The sequence below is a fragment of the Astatotilapia calliptera genome, chromosome 13 (assembly GCF_900246225.1).
Source record: "Astatotilapia calliptera chromosome 13, fAstCal1.2, whole genome shotgun sequence".
Lineage (NCBI taxonomy): Eukaryota > Metazoa > Chordata > Actinopteri > Cichliformes > Cichlidae > Astatotilapia > Astatotilapia calliptera.
In genome coordinates, this window is record NC_039314.1 from 13,547,854 (window position 1) to 13,565,152 (window position 17,299).

The following is a 17,299-nucleotide window of genomic DNA, read 5'->3' on the forward strand; positions in this document are numbered from 1 at the left end:
GTCCAGCACAAAATGTCAATTGCAACTTATCCCACTAGCTCAAGGATGTAGTTTGAAAGTGGATTCTGGAGTCACTGAACATCAATGGTGGGACTCTGTGGGGTCTCTGTAGCTCTTATTCTACTGGTTTCCTTTCAGTGAAGTTCACCACATAATCTGGCAACAGTGCAAAATTTAAAAAAAAAAAACATTTTTGAAAATGTCTACACATATGCCTATGCAGGAAGTATGGGCAAATATCCATCCAAAATCAAGAAAGGGAATTTTGCTGTAATTTTTCCATCTCCATGTGGAATCCCCTTTTTGTCCAGCTCAAGGAAATCCGTCTACTTTTTTTCGAATAGGGCTTTTTTTTCTGGGGAAGTATGCCTCAAGTCCAGACCAGTTTCTCGCATTTGAGGTGACTAAATAAGAGGATGAGGAAGTCAGAGGGTTTTCACAGGGTCACTCGGCAATGAAACTGAATAACACTGCCTGATGTGTTGTTCTGAAATTGTCGTTTTAGCCCGCCGACCCGGTCTCATCCGTGTGACTAAATACAACCTGTACGTGTGTCGTGTTTGACTATGATCGGAAAGCAAACAAAGGTTCTTTTACAATACAGCCCTATCAGACCCCAACTGAATAGATGACTCCAGCTACACAAACATTCTCAAGAATCTATCTCATCCTAAACATACCCGTGACGTCAGCACTGTAGAGACCCACTGATAAAATAATATTTAGCAAAGATTAAGAAAAAAGAAAAACTTTTAGGAAACATAATGTCACCAGCTCTAACATGACTGTGCATTTCAACACCCACAGTGTGTGGACAGAATTTCCAGCAGCTTATTATGTAAATATACTGTAGTGTTAAACGCTATTTCACTCAGAGAAACATAAAATACACCAAACATGGTTTCTGTTTGCATATGCCTGGCCGGCAAACTTCCACTGTGTCCGCTTCGTCATCGTCTCTCATCTTGACAGCTGTTCAGGGCCTGTGGGGGAATTCCTGGCCCCTCCAGTAGACACAGCCTTTCCCCTGCTTACTTTATGGGAACAAGGGGGCAGGGCAAGTCAGATGGTTTTCCTCAGAAACTATTATGTGTTGATTCACTGTGAGGGGGCGTGTTTTACACTCCCACTGCTTCCTTCTTACTGGGAAGTGACTGTCGGGCTTACCGTACAGAGGGAGTGTATGAAAAACAGAGAGGAGGGAGGCTGATGGGTGATGTGAAAGGTGGCAAGATATTTAAGTGCTTCTTTCTGTGAATGTCAGACAGTGTGCTGCATCCATCCCTGGGACCTGGAGGACATTGGGGAGCGAGCAGAATGTGCAGGTGATTTGAGGAGGAATGTATATTTGCCGAGTTTGAAGAAGCCTGCTGCTTTCTTTCTGGTGAGATGGGACTGCGAAAGTGTGTTGTTTTTAAAGCTTGACTATGAAATAATCCTGGGAGGCCTTTATGAGGAGGTTTGTTTATGACATAACCAGGATCAGGAAAGGAAATCAATGAAACCGAGGTAAGTATATTAAAAGAAAACTCTCAGTATGGTCAAATCGAGTGTGTGGTTTTCAAAAAGCTTATACAAAATGACATGTGTTTTTTGGGTGTGTGGGGGGGGGTTGAACATTTTTTAATTAGGTCAAAGAAATGCTAACTTCTTCATTCTTTGAGCAAAAAGCAAATGAAGGCTTTTAAACCTGCCACACTGTGAATTTTTTTTGATGTAGACTTTGAAGAAACAGTTAATGATCTCATAGGGGATTGGCCTTGTCTAGTGATAGGCCGTAGAACCGGTTGTTTCCCAGTCCAACTGCCGGAAAGATATGAGTTTCCTGAACATACTCAGGTGTGGCCTTCCTTCGAAAGTTCATCGTGCTGTACTGTACCTTAAAAGAATGCACCATCATAATGGATAAACTTGGATTGAGATAACACAGACAAATTATCTTCACTGTATCTTCACTGTCAACATTGACTCCAGGCCTTGAATGAGGTGTGGGGTGGTGGGGGGTTTCTTTCTTTTTCTCTTGTTAAATAAAAGAGGCGAGTCTATCACAGTCAGTTAATAGCATACTTACTTTGCAGGGTTCAAAGATACGTCGACTAACTGTATGTCACTAATCACACAGTCCTAAAGCGCTTTTACTGGGAGTGTACTGCTGTAACTGATGAGTCATTTCATGCCTTGACCAGAGTACTATCACCACGATCTGATTCAGTGCTTCCAGTGGACAGACTTGCATTTCAGTAGTTTTGAAGCATTTCCAGGAACACAGATGAAAAAAAAAAAAAAAGTTGGATTGCTCAAATGATCCTGAAACTCTCCATATGTTCTCTAACCACAGAATCGTTTCCGTTCTTGGGAGCTTGTTTCCCACTTTACTTTCATTTTCAACGTATAAAAAAACACCTCTTAACCCCTGCAAATTAACAGCATTTTTTTTTTCAACGACTTCATACACCACTTTGTTAAGCAAATGTTAAATGTGACTAATCCCTTCAGTTGCCACAGTAATGACCTCTTGCTCAATCTTACTCTGGAAGAAGTACAGCTGACGTTATCATTTCATCATTACCCAGCCTTTCTTCAGAAATTGGGATCGGTAACCTAACCCCAACATGCTTCTCAACATGTGTCACTTAACTGCAGCCCACATTTATTGTGAAGTTTTTAGAGTTTACTAATTTTATTATTCTTATAGTTGGCTTTTTTTTCATTATTTAATGGGAGATTTAATGAGATGTGAAAAGAGTTAGTATTGAAGTATGAGCTGTGTAAATCGATAAAGCCATTCAAGGATCCAGAAGTGCCCGAAGAACAGATTTTAATGTGTGCTCTACTATGAGAACTGAATTCCATAGATGGTGACATCTTCAGGTGTCATCTATGGGCTCAGTTCTTTTGGCATGGTACTAGTTTGTCAGCCGTACGGCGCAGCACCAGAATGCCGAAGTTACCACCGTGTGAAATCAATAAAATAATGCTTGGTGTTAAGTTTGTATGGAGATTCCTGTGAATGAGGAGTTAATTTTTAATTGCACATATTATTGCTGTGAATAAAGCATACATTTTGAAATGACTAATGTGTTTCTCAGTATTATTATAAAGTGTCATTATGTATTGTTAATAAACCCAATCAAAAGTCAACCGTATTTGTGGGGATTTAATTAATTAATAGCAATTTTTTAAAAGGAAAAATTATGGTAAAAAGTACGTCAGAAAGTTCAAGAGCTGCTCTGCTACGTATTTAATGCTGACATAATTTTACCAGCTCTTGCAGCATTTCGGCATTATTAAGCTATAGCCATGCTAAAGTTAAAAATGTTAAACACACACCCACACACACATATGTGTGTGTGTGTGCGTGTGTGTGTGTGCGTATGTTGCCTCTCATAAATGTTATTTTATTTTTTAACATTTTTAACTCCAACATGGCTATAGCTTAATAATTCCAAAATGCTGCAAGAGCTGGTAAAAGTATGTCAGTATTAAATACGTGCTTTCTTTTTGACTTAATTAATCGGTAATGTAAGTTTTGCCTTCAGTGCAAAAATCTGACGTACAACTTACAAAACACCACGTTTTTGTATAGTCATTCAGGACGGGAATGCTCACCTACATATATTGTAGTTATGTAGTTATGACACACCAGAACAGGTTTAAAGCAACTCATTTCTGGTATCAGCGTTGGCAACTCAAGTTAAATTAAGCAGTGTAGTGTTACACTTGGTGGGAATGAAAGACGTATACAATTTCTATAATACTGTTATCACTAAATGACATTATGATGTGGGTCTTTGTAACCAGCACTGAAACAGTAAATATCAAGTGAATCATAGTGCTCACAGGGCTGCCACATCATTACATCTAAGCTACATTCAAAATGAAAGTGTATTAGCTATCTTTTCCTCTTCTTATCTACGCCCCGCATAAACCATGTCCCCTTTTGTTAATGCACCGTCCTTTTTAGTTTTAATTTGTGCCATTTGCAGTGGAGGCGTTCTCTCAAAACAGCTCCTAGATGTGTCTCTGAAAGTCAGTCTGGAAAAAGCCATACACTGTACACAAAGTCCTTTGATAATGTCTGGAAGCGTCATGACAGGACAATACATCATTTCCAACCTCAACTAAGAAATCTCCCATTTTGGTGTGTGTGTGTGTGTGTGTGTGGGGGGGGGGGGGGGGGGGGGGGTCCTTCAGGCTATACTCTTTTCTGGGACTTGTGCCACAGTGGTTAGAGTGGGACTGAAATCACAGAGAACATACTATACTACATTTGAACCAAATTTCACTTGGATAAACAGCATCACAGGATATAGTTCTTTAGGTTGTTATATAATATATAGCAGTAGTTACAAGTGTGCCACTGCATGTGTAGACTAAAGTGTGTAATAAGTCACAAAGAACATATGTGCAAAACAAGGTTGCCACCTCTTAGTGATGAGGAATCTTATATACAGCATTACTATGCTGTAACACTGTGTTTTGTTATTCATGCATTCACTCTATTGAAAGAAATGATTGTGTAGTCTCTTTAGAAATGTAATAGCTCTTTGGATTCATACTTTTCTCTAAAACAAATAATACTTCCCTCCCTTCTTGTTATCATTCATTTAGAATCCAGGAAAGCTTCTGCAATGAGAAAAATCTTGAATAAACTTTAATTACTATTCGCTGTTTGCATTTTTATTCAAAACATGGAACACACAGTGTAGTGTCTTAGTGACTGCTCAGTCATGGTCACATCTTGACTTGTTGACCTTTTCAAAGGAATAACGTTTCAGGCTGGTTTTGATTGAACTCTCTGACTCTAACTGATAGAGTAAATAAATAAAGTCTAAACAGTGGGTGGATGGTTATTGCATGGGAGTAAAGCGAGTAAGTACTTTAAACAAGTAAGTTGATTTTAAAGGCATGTCAGTATTTCTATTATATGATGTGTTTTACCTTACTATAGTTCACACAAAGCTATTTACTTTTGGAGACTATCATTTTAAAGGACATACAGATTAAACAGTAAAAAAACCAAACAAAAAACCCCCCCAAAACGTTTGAATTATTTCCATTTAACACATTTAACGGCAAGTGAAAAAATCCTAAAATTTAATGCAAGACTTTATACAAGTAACAGACATTACATACTCTATTTGAAAGATTTTTTGCTGGTTATATTCTGTACATACACGTCACACGGGAGTTAAAAGATTTTTTCTCAGCAATGTATTTGAAAGAGTTTCTACTTTTTTGTTGGCTGTTTTTTGTTTTTTTGTCTTTTTTAACTACCTAGCCATAATTTGCCTGCTTAAAAACATTAATACCCCAACCCTGAAAGTGCTTGTCCCCTTAACTATTTCATAAGCATCATTTCAGCCAATTACATTTATCCACAAATTCACACAACCGTTATCTTTATTTTCATTGGCTACAATATGCTGCCAGTCACTGACGCAATGGCCTTTCGCCAACCAATGGTAAGGTAGTTTCTTTGTAAAGGATGAGCAACAGGCGACTACCGAGTGGGGCAACAGAAAAGAGTTTATCGTTTGTTATTACACAGCAGTACTTGTCTGAAGCTTTTATGGTTTAGTTTAGCCTAATTTTGAACAAGTGGTAGTTGCCAACGGTAACTGTATATACGTTGTTTCTATAGAGTAACCCGGTTTATTCGAGGTCGTGGCATGGATGAGGTACGGCCTACCAGTGGTGCACAAGCCCACGGGCTGGTGCCGCTGTTTCCTCCTGGGCTGCAGGCTATCTATGGGGAATGTCGGCGACTTTATCCCGAGCAGGCAAACCCGCTTCAAGTAACAGCTATTGTAAAATATTGGTAAGTAACCCATGTTGCTGTTGCTCGTCTGACATGCGTGCGGGCATTATATTTGTACAATATATTTAATCTAAAAATAGCTAAATATTAGCCCAGAACTAGTTTAGCTTCCAAGCTAACATTGTAGCTAACCCAACATCCAGAAGCCATACTGTAGTTACTGTTATTCGGAAAGTTTGAGAATGTCTCTTCTAAGCCATACTGGCTTAAATCCAGCTTTTGAAATGTCTCTCACCACGTTTACACGTATAAATGACTTCCATTGTAACCCAGATGTCTTTACATTGGGGTGTCTACTCACAACAATAACAAAACTGTACATGGTTCTCATTCTTTGCTTCTCATAGGCTCGGTGGACCAGATCCGCTAGACTACATCAGTATGTATAGAAACGTAGGCTGTCCAGCTCAGGACGTCCAGGAGCATTGGCACTATGTGAGCTTTGGACTCAGTGACCTGTATGGGGATAACCGTGTTCATGAGTAAGTACTGTGTCAGTAACACAAATCTTGGTTTTTAAACGCCCCTCTGTGTGACCGTTTATTGAATGTGGGAAGTCATTTTGACCCATACAATATTTTAGTTTTCAGCCCTTTACTAAATGTCCCCTCCTGACCAACTGTGAACTCTGAATAGTTCGTTCATCTCAATAAGTATTTGGCTTTTCACAGCCCTCATGCATATACAAATAACACAAAAGTATAAGTGCTGACATTTTGTCAGTCCATTTTCTCATAAAGTTTGTTTGTCAGATTTACAGGGCCAGATGGACCAAGTGGGTTTGGCTTTGAGCTCACTTTTAGACTCAAAAGAGAGGTGGGGGAGACCGCACCTCCAACATGGCCAGCTGAGCTAATGCAAGGTTTGGCTCGCTATGTCTTCCAGTCAGGTAAGGGCACAAAGCAGTTCTGCAATTTATAAAAATGTTTGCATGGATAAAGGTCATATTAAAAGACAATCAAACAAAAGAATTGGAAGAGGTCAAAAACTTTATTGTGGGTAGTTTTGCAGCAAAAATATTTGTAGTAGTGCAGTAGCAAAGGGCTGATACAAGAGACAACCATTCATTTCATGCTAACATTCATGCTTAGGGCACCGCCATGCTGCCATCTTAAACAACAGAAACAAACTATATTAAGTTGTGATAATTCATCAAATTGAATGCCTTTCAGACTAAAAATAAATTTATTTTCATAAATAAATTTTGTTTTATTTTTGTTGATTTAAACATTGTATGGAAAATAACTCAGTACTCAGCAAAAGACTGGTTAAGTGGTTAAAAAAATAAATAGATCGTTGTACTGTGATGTCATAATTTTATTTTGACGTGGGTGCTGTCTTTTGGGATATCTTCTCCATTCATAGAGCACCAGGTGTCACTCAAAGAGAATGGGAATAACGTTACTGTTATACTATTCCTTTCACTATTACCATATCTCAAACCAGTGTAGCGTCTGTGGGAGATTTTTAGACTGATGTGTTTCGCCTCTTTCAGACATGCATACCCTTCCATTAATCTGATAGCGTCATGTTGGCTTCATATATGAATGTGCACCCTGGTCAGTTCGCCATGAAGATTCAAACTGCAGGCTTACTGCAGATCAAGTTAAGTTTATGTATTGTGGACATGACACAGTCTAAATTGTGAGTTGCATTAACACGCACAAGGTTATGACTGTGCATGTCGCTGCAGTTAATACATTCTATCTAGATGATACATTTCTGGTCAGATCAATGTGCAAGAGTTTGAAATAGCCGCTGGAGCCTTGTACAGTGGACAAAGAGCAAAGATGGCTGGAACTGAACCACCAACCTTTCACTTGCCACTGCACTGTGGGGCTGATATCATGGTTCTCTTATTACTGATCTGAATAAACAGTATCAAGACAGCCACTGAAACAGAAAGGTAAAGTTATTCCCGAAAGAGGGGATAGCTTGTTAAAAGAAATGCATATCATGCCTCTAGCAGTGTTCCAGAGATTTGAAGAATCTACGCAATGGTGCACTGATACTGGTTGGTGGCACATGGTGGCCCAAAATCTGACAGTTTGCTGTTTTGTTTTGTTTTGGGTTTTTTTTCCATTTTGCAGCCATCTGTAAATTCTTGGTCATTCACTTAAAAATTTGTAACACAGTGTACTTATTTGTCACACGTTGTTTGTGGTCTAGCAAATGATTTAACTGCAAAGTTTTAATGTGATAACTCTCTATTGGCCAAGCAAAAACATGGTGGTGTGCCAAAGAATGTGTTCTTTGTAAAGGTAGCTTGAAATCCCAGTGATGCATGTAAACAAGCTTAACTAGAGGAGTCTGCTCTAGCTACAACACACATTTATGTATGTTGTAGCTCTGGGTATTGAAAGGACATCTAATTTCCCTTTTGTTATCTTTTGCTGTTTTTAGTAGGATTGTTTTCACAAGTTCCAAACAAGACAGTTGTGGTAGTGTGAATATATACTCTGCATGGGTGTATACACTGTTGCTAAGCTCCTTTGAATCCAAAATTTGTGTAAATAATGTAATTCGATAGACAAGAAGGGAGCATGCAGAAAGAGAAGACTTTTTACTCCAGACTCACCTCTACTCAGTCCTTCTCTGCTTTCCAGCTGGGGTCAATTTGTGTGTGGGTGGGCTAGGCCCCTAAGCTAAACGAATGCTGATTCCTGGCCATCTACCCCCCTCTCGTTTCTCCTGAAGCAAGTCTGGCGTGGGCGCGTGTTACCTCGCAAACAGTCAGATTAGCTTCTACGGAAAAGTAGTTTTTATGGTTTTCTTTCCATATTTGGGTCTCATTTTGACTGTTTTTCCTCTTACTCATGCTACCTCTTTTTCTGATCTGCCTCCCCTCTTCTCATGTTGCTGGACCATTCCGTCAATGTTTATGTACAGTCAGATGATGAAATGTAGGATTGTTTGAGCAGCCATGACAGGGTGTCTGCTAGACAAATTATAATCCCATGATTTGTTTTTATTTTAAAAAATAATGTATTTTCTTTCTCTTCACTCATGCAGAAAACACATTTTGTAGTGGTGACCATGTATCGTGGCACAGTCCACTAGACAACAGTGAATCTCGTATCCAGCATATGTTGCTTACAGAAGACCCACAGATGCAACCGGTTCAGACGCCATTTGGCACAGTGAGTTTTCTCCAGGTGAGTTTTTAATGTCACTTGTCACTAGTGTAATCCACTTGACAGTAGGCTCAAAACGATTCTGTGTTGAGCTAATTAATGTAAGATTTGAGGTATTGTGTTTGTGTCTCTTTGAGTAGGTTTTTGCCTATGCTGGATTATGCAACCTATGTAAAAATTGTGTTGTGAAGTCCTTCAAAAGTCCAACAGCAGAGGATAGCGGTGACTGTAGCTCAGGGGGTAGAGCAGGTCATTTACTAATCAGAAGGTTGGTGGTTCGACTGGCTGTTCCAGTCTGCATGCCAAATATCCTTGGGCAAGATGCTAACCTCAAGTTGCTCTCAGATGCATCGGATTGAAAATGAATGTCTGTGAATGTTAGCTAGAAAGCACTTCCATGTGCTTGTGTGAATGGGTGAATGAGGAAAGTTGTATAAAGGGCTTTGAGTGCTCAGGCAGAGTAGAAATGGGCTATATAAGAACCAGTCCATTTACATTTTACATAGCTTAATGTCGATGATGCTGTTCATGGCTCACATAGTTGTTGGCTTAAAAGTGGCAGCAGAGTTCAGGTTGAACAGGAGAAGCGCAGAAATCAAAGATTAAAAAAAAAAGCCACAGACAGGTGGCTACAATGGATGCTTTTTATTCTTTTGTTTTTTTAGCTGATATAACTGTGTTTTATGGCTGAAGGACCAACAACGAAGAGTAGCTTGCAGACCTGTTGTTTGCGACACTGCCCCCTTGTGACGGTAAACGGCTGCAACAGTTGACTGTAGGCAAATGAGGAGAGGAACGCAGTATCAAAAATCCATCTTGAATTGTCAGATGATATTTTGGCATTTATTCAATATTATGTAATGTTACCCAATATTAATAAAATAGGTATGGGGTGTCTTACAACAGTTGGTGTAAAAACCATAAAATATGTGTCTCGTAGATTGTGGGAGTATGTACAGAGGAGCTGCAGGCGGCCCAACAGTGGAATGGACAGGGTATCCTGGAGCTGATGCGTGGAGTCAGAGTGTGAGTAGAACTGTGTAGCAGGTGATCTGGTCAAAGCTAGTTTTACTTTTTATTCTGTTGCTTAGCTTGGATTTACACGTAGGTGTTGATTAGTCAAACCTGCGTGTCATTTTTGTGTAGAACTCTCATGAAAGTCATCATTTGAAGTGGAAAGCATAACTTGACTTAAGCGTTACACACATATTTTTTCCCTTTTTAGTGCACTCCATATCTGGCGGATAAAATCGAAATGATTTACCTGCTCAGTCACAGTATTTTTCTCTTGTTTTTCTGTCTTTCCTTTTTTTTTACAGTTGCCTGTAAATGGTCAATCAACTTGTAGGAACTGAGTTGAATAGAAAACACCATTATGTGAATGCCACTTTGTGCTCAGTTTGAGTACATTGTGAGCAGCAAGTGAGGAGCATAGTTACTAGTTAATTTATTAACTTGGTGTGTTTAACTTGAAGTTAATGCTGACCTGAACTAATGGTGATGCTTTTCCTGTGCACAGAGCCGGTGGCCCCTGGCTAATCACTGACATGAGGAGAGGAGAGACCATTTTTGAAATTGATCCACAGCTACAAGTAAGCTTTACTCAATTCTGCACCATGTTGCTTTTATACAGTATGACATAAAGAGGCATTTTTATGGTCTTTAATGATTTATTTATTTTGTGTTCTGTTTTTGGAAACATTTGTCATCGAAACTTAAGCATGATCAAAATCTACTGTTTTATATTTCTTTTAACTCTTCTGTAAAGAGTTAAGCTTAGTGTGACTCAAACGAAACCTGTTGCCACGCTATAGAAGATTAGAACAAGTAGCACTGTCTTGTGTCCTGTGGCTCTAGAGCAGGGATGTCAAACTCACTGTTGGGTAGACTCTGGCCCCCCAGGCCTTATGTTTGGCACGCCTTATCTACAGAAAGCATACAATAGGGTGTGAGCAGAGAAACTGTGGTACTGTGTCAGGTTGTCAGCAGAGGAGAAGTATTTGAGGGTAGTGCAGGACATTTATGAAGACAATGAGACAGGGGTGAGGTGTGCAGTAGGAGTGATAGATGGGTTCAAGAGACCCACTCTGTTGGTGGAGAGGTAGTGGCCCTAACAAAAAGACAAGGGGCTGAACTGGAGGTAGGAGACCTGAACATGCAAAGGTTTTCTTTGAGCGTGACCAGAAATGAGCATATCCTATGAGCATTGGATTAGAAATGAGCATATAAGAGCAGTTTCAAGACAAAGTTAGTGAGGCAACGAGATGGTTTGGACATGTGCAGAGGCGGGATAGTGGATGTATTGGACAAAGGATTTTAAATATAGAGCTGGCAGGCAGTAGGAAAATGGGAAGACCACCGAGAAGGTTAATGGATGTAGTGAAGGAGGACATGCAGAGGGTTGGTGTGACAAAGGAAGATGCTAGTGATAGGGTGAGATGTTGGTAGATGGTCGTTGTGGCGGCCCCTAAAGGGAGCAGCCAAAAGAAGTAGTAGTGGTTGAAAAGAAACCATTTGAAGAGCTAATTGGTCCTGGTCAATGATTTGTTGATATTGGAAGCGAAATCTTCTACAAAGCACTTTAAAGGGAACCTTTTCTTCATTGATATTATTGTTTTTGGTTTGTTTTGCTGTCACAAGTTTTATCACCTCTTTTTTGCCTGTAGATATTTATGCATCGTTTTCATTTCTGAAGAAGTTGACGTTGTGTTTTATGTGAGCTTGTATTGACAATTTGTGTATATTTCTTGCCTATCTAAGCAGGAGAGAGTGGACCAGGGTATCGAGACAGAAGGCTCGAACCTGAGTGGGGTCAGCGCCAAGTGTGTGTGGGACGATCTGAGTCGGCCGCCAGAGGATGAGGAGGACAGTCGATCAATCTGCATTGGATCACAGCCACGCAGGCTCTCAGACAAAGGTATGCCAGCTTCCAAAGAAGCGCATACGATAGATACTCAAGCTGAGCAGAAATGCCTAACCTAATGAAATAATACTTGTTTCTGTCTTTGTTTGTGGGCTGACAGACACAGAGCAGATCAGGGAGACTCTGAGAAAAGGACTGGAGTTTAACAGCAAAGCAGCCCTACCACCTATCAACAGCCAGAAACAGAGCCACGAGAGACCGCAGTGAGTGTTCCTCCTACACTCCAGCACTCACAATCTTAACATGGGTTCAGCTCAGCACAAGGGTTGCGCCAGGATAACTCCCTCCCTCTTGTGCTGTGACTCAAATCCCCAGTGACATCTGAACTATCATCATCGTTCTTTCTTAGCTACCAGCATATTATGTTGCTGTGTTGCTATTCTGTTGCTGCTTTTCTGTGGAAGTTTGGGTCTTCTGCTGTATCAGGTAACTGCTTCATGAAAGGAGTTGCGAAATCTGTTTGTGTGCATGCGCACGTGTGTGTGTGTGTGTGCGTGTGTGTGTGTGCGTGCGCACGTGTGTGTGTGCGTGAGCCAAAAAGCTGCCTTTCCCTTCTTAGTTGTTTTCTAACAGACTCATCAGTGAACATACCATTTTCTGCTTCCTCACTGAGATTATTTTCTTCTTCTTTCTGTGTTTATCAGGAGTCGAAAGGACAGTTTGGAGAGTGAGAGCTCAGCAGCTATTGTTCCTCATGAGTTGGTCCGAACACGGCAGTTGGAGAGTGTCCATTTGAAATTCAACCAAGAGTCAGGCACACTGTTGCCCCTCTGCTTGCGGTAAAGCACCAGTCTTCTTCTCCTACAACCGCTGGGCAAATTAACCCTTTCTGAATGTATGTGAGACCGAAAGGATACCCCAGATATTTATTTTGAACAGGTGTGGCCGAATATAATGGCATGTAGGACCACTAGTTCCTCAGGGGTGAATGAGGAGGTTTTCTGAAAGGCACCCTCAAATATCAGTTGAACTTCCTCCCACATGTACTTTGATATCACTTCAAAGTCTGAAGAAAATAACAAGTTAGCTGCTTTTTAGTGGGCCTAGTGTTATCATAAGTGAGCAGAATGTGAAACGGCTTAAAGTCGATATTAATGTTACCTGTAACATCAAAGAAGTGACATTCAGGAATTTAGTATTTGTTAACAGTGGACTGTTGGACGTAGACTCTGATCCTCTAGATTTGTCTAACATGTTTTGGTGTTTTTACATCTATTTCCTAGCTTTTCTTAAACAGAGAAGTCAACAAAGGTTATTAGTGTACATTGACAGAGCAACTGAATCAGTGCTGTCAACACAGCATGTGGAGCATGTCTGGCTCTCCTTCCTGCTCGCCTACACAGCAAGAAGTGTATCAAACAGCAGGAAGAGGATTTAGGACAAAGATAGTACATTAATACAGATTAGCAGATATAAATTCAATGTTAAAGTTACCTCCATATGTTCATGACAGTCACATGGTCTATAAATCCTTACCATTTCAGCCATCTTACATTGAAGAGAAAAAAAAATGTTAATCTTAAAATGAGAAAGAGAAGAGAGCCTGCACTTGGTGAAAGGAGTCCGTTATTGACAAAAAGAATGCAGCTATTGCCTCTAACGTGAGTTTTGGAATTCACAGTCCAGTAATATCTGGATTTTGTTTACTTTTTACTGGGGATGTAGGTGACATTTATAGGAATGTGTATAACCAAAGAAAATGCCATTTAAGCGGACTATCCGGTCGAAAGTCTCCTTTGTACCATTTCCCTCTAATGCTGAAGTGACAAATGGCAAACTTGCAATAGCAAACAATAAGATTTCTGATATACTCTGTAACTTGTGGAATTTACAATCCGTCTGGATTTTTTTTTTTTTTTGTGGGAGGGGGGCATAGGTGACATTTATAGGAATGTGTGTAACCAAACAAAATGCCAACTGAGCGGACTATCCAATAGGAAGTCTCTTTCCCACCAGTTTCAACCTGCTTTATTTTTAAACTCATTTTTAGGAGAGAACAAGCTTAGAGTTACTGTACAGAGAGAGCTCTGTGTAAAAGGAGGAGAAATGTGTTGAGAACACAGTGTTATGTCCCAGTTATATGATACCGCAATGAAGGGCGATTATGTCATATTTCCTACAAACTGTCCTCTGTGATATTAATGAAACAAATCTTTTGGATCTTTTTTCTATTCCTCCCATTGAAAACTGCAGAACATAGTGTTTCTCTTAATTTAAATTCATTCAAATAATTAACTGACTTTAAATGTTTACGGTTATTTCTCTGAATTAGAAAGCACTCAACTCCTCAGCATCGACTAACAGATTTAGTTTAATTCTCGTGGTTATTTCAAGCATTTTGACCTTGATTTATTATCTTCAACAGGTCAGTTCTTTAAGGCTTCCTCTGATGCAAAATGGCAAACTGCCTTTCCTCAGTCACCACAAAAAAATTGTTCAGAAGATAAAAGGTTAAAGCTTATAAATTTTAAACGCTTACTAGCAATTTCTTTATGACATAAGAAATCTTGTTTTATGGCAAACATAAATGAAAACAAACACAACTTATGAGTGTAATCATGTGGTTAGTTCATAATGGATTGTGTTTGATCTTTTACAGGGGGCGGTTGCTCCACGGGAGACACTTCACATATAAAAGTATCAACGGAGACACGGCCATCACTTTTGTGTCTACAGGAGTTGAAGGTGCTTTTGCTACTGAAGAGCATCCCTATGCAGCCCATGGCCCCTGGCTTCAGGTACCCACACGGAAACTCTGACCTCTGGCTGTTGCGTTCCTGTTTAATGAGTTCATTTTCTAAATTCTGTTCTCCTTTCATAGATTTTGTTGACTGAAGAGTTTGTGGAGCAGATGCTCGGGGATTTACAGGAACTCAACACTCGTGATGAGGCAAGCAAAAACCCCTTGCAGGTTACCTTTTACTTTCAGTTTTAGGCACTGTGACTACATGCCTGGTATACCTTGCATGTGTTTTCTCTTTCTGCAGACAAAGTTGCCAAAGGAGTACAGCTGGCCAGAAAAGAAGCTAAAAATCTCTGTTCTACCAGACTCTGTGTTTGATAATCCACTCCAGTGAGACTGACACAGAGACACTTGCTCTTTTGAAAATGCCAAGAAAAAGACGTGTAAACATTTCCAGAGTGGACCATCAGAAACAGCAGACCTCCCTGGACTCTGAGAGGCTGTCAGAGCTTATAGATACGTTGTTCCCACTGTGGCTGGCCTCAACTGTTTCACTCAAAAAGATAATCTGAGGGATGAACTAAACATTTCTGACTGTTACCGCATTCTCAGACTAGCACCATTGTTTACAATATCTGTATGAGGCTTTTGAGACTATCAGACCAGCCAGTCCAGATGGTTGGCTTGTTAGAACAATCCTGTTGGTCAAACTGGATGCTGTCAGTCCTCCAGGTAGTTCAAAATATACATCACTAATGTAGTTGAGCATACATCCTGTGATCTCCTGACATGCTGTCTAAAGCAATAACTGAGCAGCAGTTCTCAAAAACACTTCTATTTATTCCAGTGGCCTCTGAAAGGGAAGAAGAATAACCAGTTTAAACATTTTTTATCAGTGTTGTTTTTAAACTGAGCTGATATGTATAGTATTTACAAATGCTGGACATTTTTCTCTGATATGTTTGTGGTCACGCCAAAGTTTGAACCATTTCTGTCTCAAATGTTTCATGTTTCAGGAACACTAGTCTGACAGTTAATCATTGTCTCATAGCCTGTTATTAACTGTCACTTTTTAAGTACCTGGCAAATGCTGCAGGTATAACCACCTCGATTGCTCCTCTGTGCCAAGATTATAACTCCAGTAATGAGTTAGGTTTTCTCACACAACACCCATGTGTAGTGTCACTGTTGTAGATGTTAATAGACTGTAATCTGTGATCATGGCCTCCTCAAGTGCAGTTTCCAGTGCCTACATATATGTAACATATGATTTGGATCAGTGGACCTGTTTAAAAATGAGTAAACCTCCACAGTGCCTTTCCCTCCAGCCGAAGGGGGGAAAAAATCCCAACATTTTTTCCGTGATTGTCAATGCAGCCTGAAGCTCCTGGATTGTTTGGACACATCATTTTGAATCGAGCCTGCTGCATTCACTCCCTTTTTCTGATACTGTTATTTCACTCCATATTCATGCCAAAAAAAGAAGACTACTTTTACTACAGCATTTTCCTACAGAAATGTACTCATAAAACATGATGTTACCGTTTTCTTTTTTTATTCAGAATGACAAATAAAATTTTGATTTTTTTTTTGTACTGAATTTTTTAAGCACTATCTTATTGACTGAACTGGCTGATTGTAATCCCAAGTGCATTAAAGTGTGTATGTATGTATGTATTTACACAAATAAAGCTGGAACACTAATTCAGAAGTACTGTGGAACATTATTTTTGAATTTTTATTTATAATTTTTTTCTATTTTATTGTGATTTCCTGTAACGTGCAAAACAACAGTATTACACTTTTTCTGAAAGTAATTAAGTAAATTTATTATTTATGGCTATGTCTAGGTTTCGATTTTCAAACTTTCAGACTCCCAGAAGAGTAAAAAGCTCTGGTGGTCTACTTCAGGTGTGTCAAACGTGGATTGGTGGCACGGTGGTTAGCACTGTTGCCTAATTGGACAGACTGGACTCTTTGGAGTTCTGATCTGGCCCCTGAGTTCAATTCTTTCTGTGTGGAGTTTGCATGTTCTCCCTGTGTTTGCGTGGGTTCTCTCCGGGTACTCCGGCTTCCTCCCACCGTCCAAAGACATGCAGCTTGTGTGGATAGGTTAATTGGATAATCCAAATTGCCACTAGGTGTGAATGTGCGAGTGAATGTGAGTGTGAATGATTGTCTGTCCCTGTGTGTTGGCCCTGCGACAGACTGGCGACCTGTCCAGGGTGTACCCCGCCTTTCGCCCTATGACAGCTGGGATAGGCTCCAGCGCCCCCCGCGACCCTGAAAAGGATAAGCGGAAGCGAATGGATGGATGGATGGATGGATAGTCGGGCTGGGATTCTTACTTCCAAATAAGCTTTACAGTCTGATGTTATTAAAATATACTTTTAAATAGATTGTTAATATTTGTGCAAACTCTTCTTAAGAAGTCTAATCTTATTAGTCAACCTAGGGCTGCCTCTGGCCCCCACGCTCACTTCATATTACACTTTTACAGGATGTCTGCGTCACTGCATAGTTTTAACACTCATCACTGTACATTTCACAACGCTATGTAAGAAAAAAAAAGACTAAAATTTATTTATTTATTTATTTTTTACCTAAAAAGAGTGACTAATTTGAAATCTACTCCACATTACCTTCCCATGTTTTCCACTCTTTTCCTCCCCACATGCACCAACCCTGTCACGGGCCCCTGGGGCTGGGGGTGTCGGGCTCTGCTTTGTCCCAGCCAG

General features: G+C 40.0%; 1 protein-coding gene across 5 annotated transcripts; it reads left to right on the forward strand.

The window, feature by feature from the left end:
• Positions 1 to 1,254: 1,254 nt before the first annotated feature.
• sufu (suppressor of fused homolog (Drosophila)) lies at positions 1,255 to 16,265 on the forward strand. 5 transcript variants are annotated; one of them, XM_026190413.1, is made up of 13 exons: positions 1,255 to 1,509; positions 5,645 to 5,821; positions 6,169 to 6,303; positions 6,574 to 6,710; positions 8,834 to 8,976; positions 9,896 to 9,981; positions 10,475 to 10,547; positions 11,719 to 11,872; positions 11,979 to 12,081; positions 12,523 to 12,657; positions 14,478 to 14,616; positions 14,700 to 14,768; positions 14,866 to 16,265. In XM_026190413.1, the coding sequence occupies exons 1-13, from the start codon at positions 1,499 to 1,501 to the stop codon at positions 14,953 to 14,955; spliced, it is 1,452 nt and encodes a 483-aa protein (XP_026046198.1). In that variant the 5' UTR covers positions 1,255 to 1,498; the 3' UTR covers positions 14,956 to 16,265. The 5 variants fall into 5 exon arrangements, 4 of the variants coding, with proteins under 4 accessions (XP_026046198.1, XP_026046197.1, XP_026046200.1 ...); XM_026190412.1 differs by having other exon boundaries at positions 1,256 to 1,509; positions 11,716 to 11,872; XM_026190415.1 differs by lacking the exon at positions 1,255 to 1,509 and adding an exon at positions 5,415 to 5,465 and having other exon boundaries at positions 11,716 to 11,872.
• The last annotated feature ends 1,034 nt before the right edge of the window (positions 16,266 to 17,299 follow it).

Coding starts and splice junctions, on each gene's coding strand:
- sufu (XM_026190412.1), top strand. Junction 5,822..6,168: donor ACAGCTATTGTAAAATATTG/GTAAGTAACCCA, acceptor TGCTTCTCATAG/GCTCGGTGGACCAGATCCGC. Junction 8,977..9,895: donor GCACAGTGAGTTTTCTCCAG/GTGAGTTTTTAA, acceptor TGTGTCTCGTAG/ATTGTGGGAGTATGTACAGA.